This window comes from Galeopterus variegatus, unplaced genomic scaffold (assembly GCF_000696425.1).
Source record: "Galeopterus variegatus unplaced genomic scaffold, G_variegatus-3.0.2 Scaffold6455, whole genome shotgun sequence".
NCBI lineage: Eukaryota > Metazoa > Chordata > Mammalia > Dermoptera > Cynocephalidae > Galeopterus > Galeopterus variegatus.
Window position 1 is genome coordinate 22,996 of NW_007732566.1, and position 2,718 is coordinate 25,713.

The 2,718-nt window shown below is 47.5% G+C and overlaps 1 protein-coding gene across 3 annotated transcripts in view; it reads left to right on the forward strand.

The window, feature by feature from the left end:
• Positions 1-1,917: 1,917 nt before the first annotated feature.
• ABLIM3 (actin binding LIM protein family, member 3) overlaps positions 1,918-2,718 on the forward strand; it is a 59,891-nt gene continuing 59,090 nt past the window's right edge. For all 3 annotated transcript variants that reach the window (XM_008590920.1, XM_008590922.1, XM_008590923.1), the window contains exon 1: positions 1,918-2,029. In XM_008590920.1, the coding sequence (XP_008589142.1) occupies positions 1,990-2,029 (40 nt within the window). In that variant the 5' untranslated portion in view covers positions 1,918-1,989. The remainder of the gene's footprint in view (positions 2,030-2,718) is intronic.

Consider the following 2,718-nt stretch of genomic DNA (forward strand, 5'->3'; position numbering starts at 1 on the left):
GCTTGCAGACCCTCCCTGGACTCAACCTGTCCTTGTTTCCCTCCTTGTTTCCCCAAGTATGTGGCTGTGGCCTGGCACAGGCAGGCTTTTTCTTCAAGAACCAGGAGTACATCTGCACCCACGACTACCAGCAACTCTACGGCACCCGCTGCGACAGCTGCCGGGACTTCATCACAGGCGAGGTCATCTCCGCCCTGGGCCGCACCTACCACCCCAATTGCTTCGTGTGCAGCTTGTGCAGGTGAGCAGGTGGCCAACAGGGCCTAGGACCCTCTGCATGAGCCCCCAGAAAAAGGAAGACATGGCAGTTTGGGGGTTTACAGGACTTAAGCTGGAAACTTGGATTTCTAGAATCTCAGGGGTGGAAAGATCTGATGGGCCAGTGGGTTTCAAACCCTTTAGCAGCTGAATCCTTTTTATCAAATGTGATCTAATATAAAACACTAGTTTATCTTGTGCAGGTTGAGGTTCCGAGCTACCACACTCAGCTTCCCATTTCCCATTGAAAGTTCCCCAGAGGAACCACTGAGTACCCCGGTATCTCAGAACTTAGTTTGGAAACCACAGATCTAGCCCGGGTTCCTACAGCTCACCCACAGGTGGTGCCGGGATGTCTGCTTGTAGACTTTTTCCACCATCACAGCACCACCTCATGATGGCAGAGCAACTCTGGGAAGTGGCCCTGCCTCTGTAAGCCTCAGTTTCTCCGTCAGTGAAATGAGAGTCAAAACCATTCCAACCTCATTGGATTTTCATGAAAAACAATGAGATGGTATGTGCAAAGACCTTACCTCAGTAACTGGTATGTAGGTGTGTCTGTTTTTATTATTCCTTTAATTATCATAATCATAGTCATTTAACCTCTCTCAAGACATCTCCAGAGATGGAGAGCTGGTCCCTGCCCCCTTCCCACCCCCAGCTTCTCAATCACTTGTTAATTTAGCAAATGTACATTAAGGGTCCACTGTATGCCAAGCACCACATTAAGGTGATGAAAAAAAGAAAAAAACCTCAGCCCTGCCCACAAATACATTAAAATTTAATGGACAGCCCTGGTTAAGTCATAAGTAAAGCATGATTAGAGAATATGTGTAGTTTTTATTTGGGAAAGGACTTTATAGATTAATTCTTCTCATAAAATTATCACCAGTTAGTTACCAGTTAAAGTAATTGACTAGAGTTTCTGATTGAGACTAAATGAGAGAGTATATAAGGAAACATAATCACCCAGTGGAGCTCATTCATTTATCCATCTCTTAAAACCTGAGCCCTGGGTTCTGAAATCCCAGACTTTTGGAGGTTAGCACAGAGCGTCCATATGGTACAAGGTGATGTTTTTGTCAAGCCCCATAGAAATGAGGTGACTCCCCAAGGTCACGCCATGTCTTCTTACCATGAGTTAGTGGCTGGGCCTTGATGTGAACATGGCTCTCCTGACCCTCCCCAGCATTCCCACATTGGCCCACATTGTTAATACAAGAAGCCTGTGTCAGGGGTTATGCTCAGAGTCCATTAATAGGTGTCCCCACTGCATAAGCAAGCACTAAAGAGTGGGATTGGCAGTGCTGGGATTCTGTATACAGTTTTACCATTTAGCTGGGGAGGCAGGACATGTACAAGCTCGAGACCCTTGAGCAGTGGAAACTGCACAAGTACAGAGAAGGAGAGGAAGAGGTTATTTGTGGACTTGTAAACTTCCTCTTGGGATGGGTGTTCTGAGAAATGTCTGGATAGTGAAAGGAAGATATTTTGGTAAGTTTGGGAGTTGAATGAGTTCTTCACATACAGGGATAGGTCAGGCTGGAATGAGAAAAGTCCTTCCAGGAAGAGGGAAAAACTTGTGTTGTCAGGTCACCAACAGCCATGGAATCCCTTGAAAAAGTAGGTATTGACTTTCCCCCTCATCCGCCTTGCAGGAAGCCTTTCCCTATTGGAGACAAGGTGACCTTCAGTGGTAAAGAATGTGTTTGCCAGACTTGCTCTCAGTCCATGACCAGCAGTAAGCCCATCAAGATCCGTGGACCAAGCCGTGAGTCCTCCCCACTGGGCACCTCCCTGTCTGCAGCTCCCCTGTCCTGGCACTGTCAGCTGCTCCCAGGCCTGGAGGAAAGTGGGGGAGGTTCCCACCCTGGAGGACTCCTGCAGCATTACCCAGTTGACATATGGCCTAGACTCACAAGCTTCACGAGCACAGTGCAGGGAAGACAAGCTGCCAGCCTATAAACACTGATGGCCAGTGCCACAGACTGGCCACTTGGGTGGGTCTCTTCTGGGATGAGCCACATTCCTTATCGTATGTTCCAAGGGAACCCCAACAGGGCTGATCAAGTGTTCTGTCACCAGTGATTCTCAATTTTTCCAAATTCCACTGAGAAAGAATTTGCAGACATGTCTTACAAAAGGGGAAGGGAGCAAACCACAAGGGCTGTGCTGGTAGTTCTTTGAGTGTGTGTCGTGGACCGCTGCACCAGCTTCATCATGGGACTTGTAAACATGCAAATTTGGGGCTCACCTTGGACCTCCAGGGATGGAACCTAGGTATCGACATTCTTAGTAAGCTTCCAGAGTGACTCTAGGGCTGAGATTGAGAACCAGTGTCTAGGGATGAGGGGGATACTTGCCATGCCTTGGTAAATGTTATGTTTTATCACCAAACAACAGATTTGGGAGGAAACTGAGGATCAAGAATGTACCTCGTAAAAGTCATACTATTGTTTG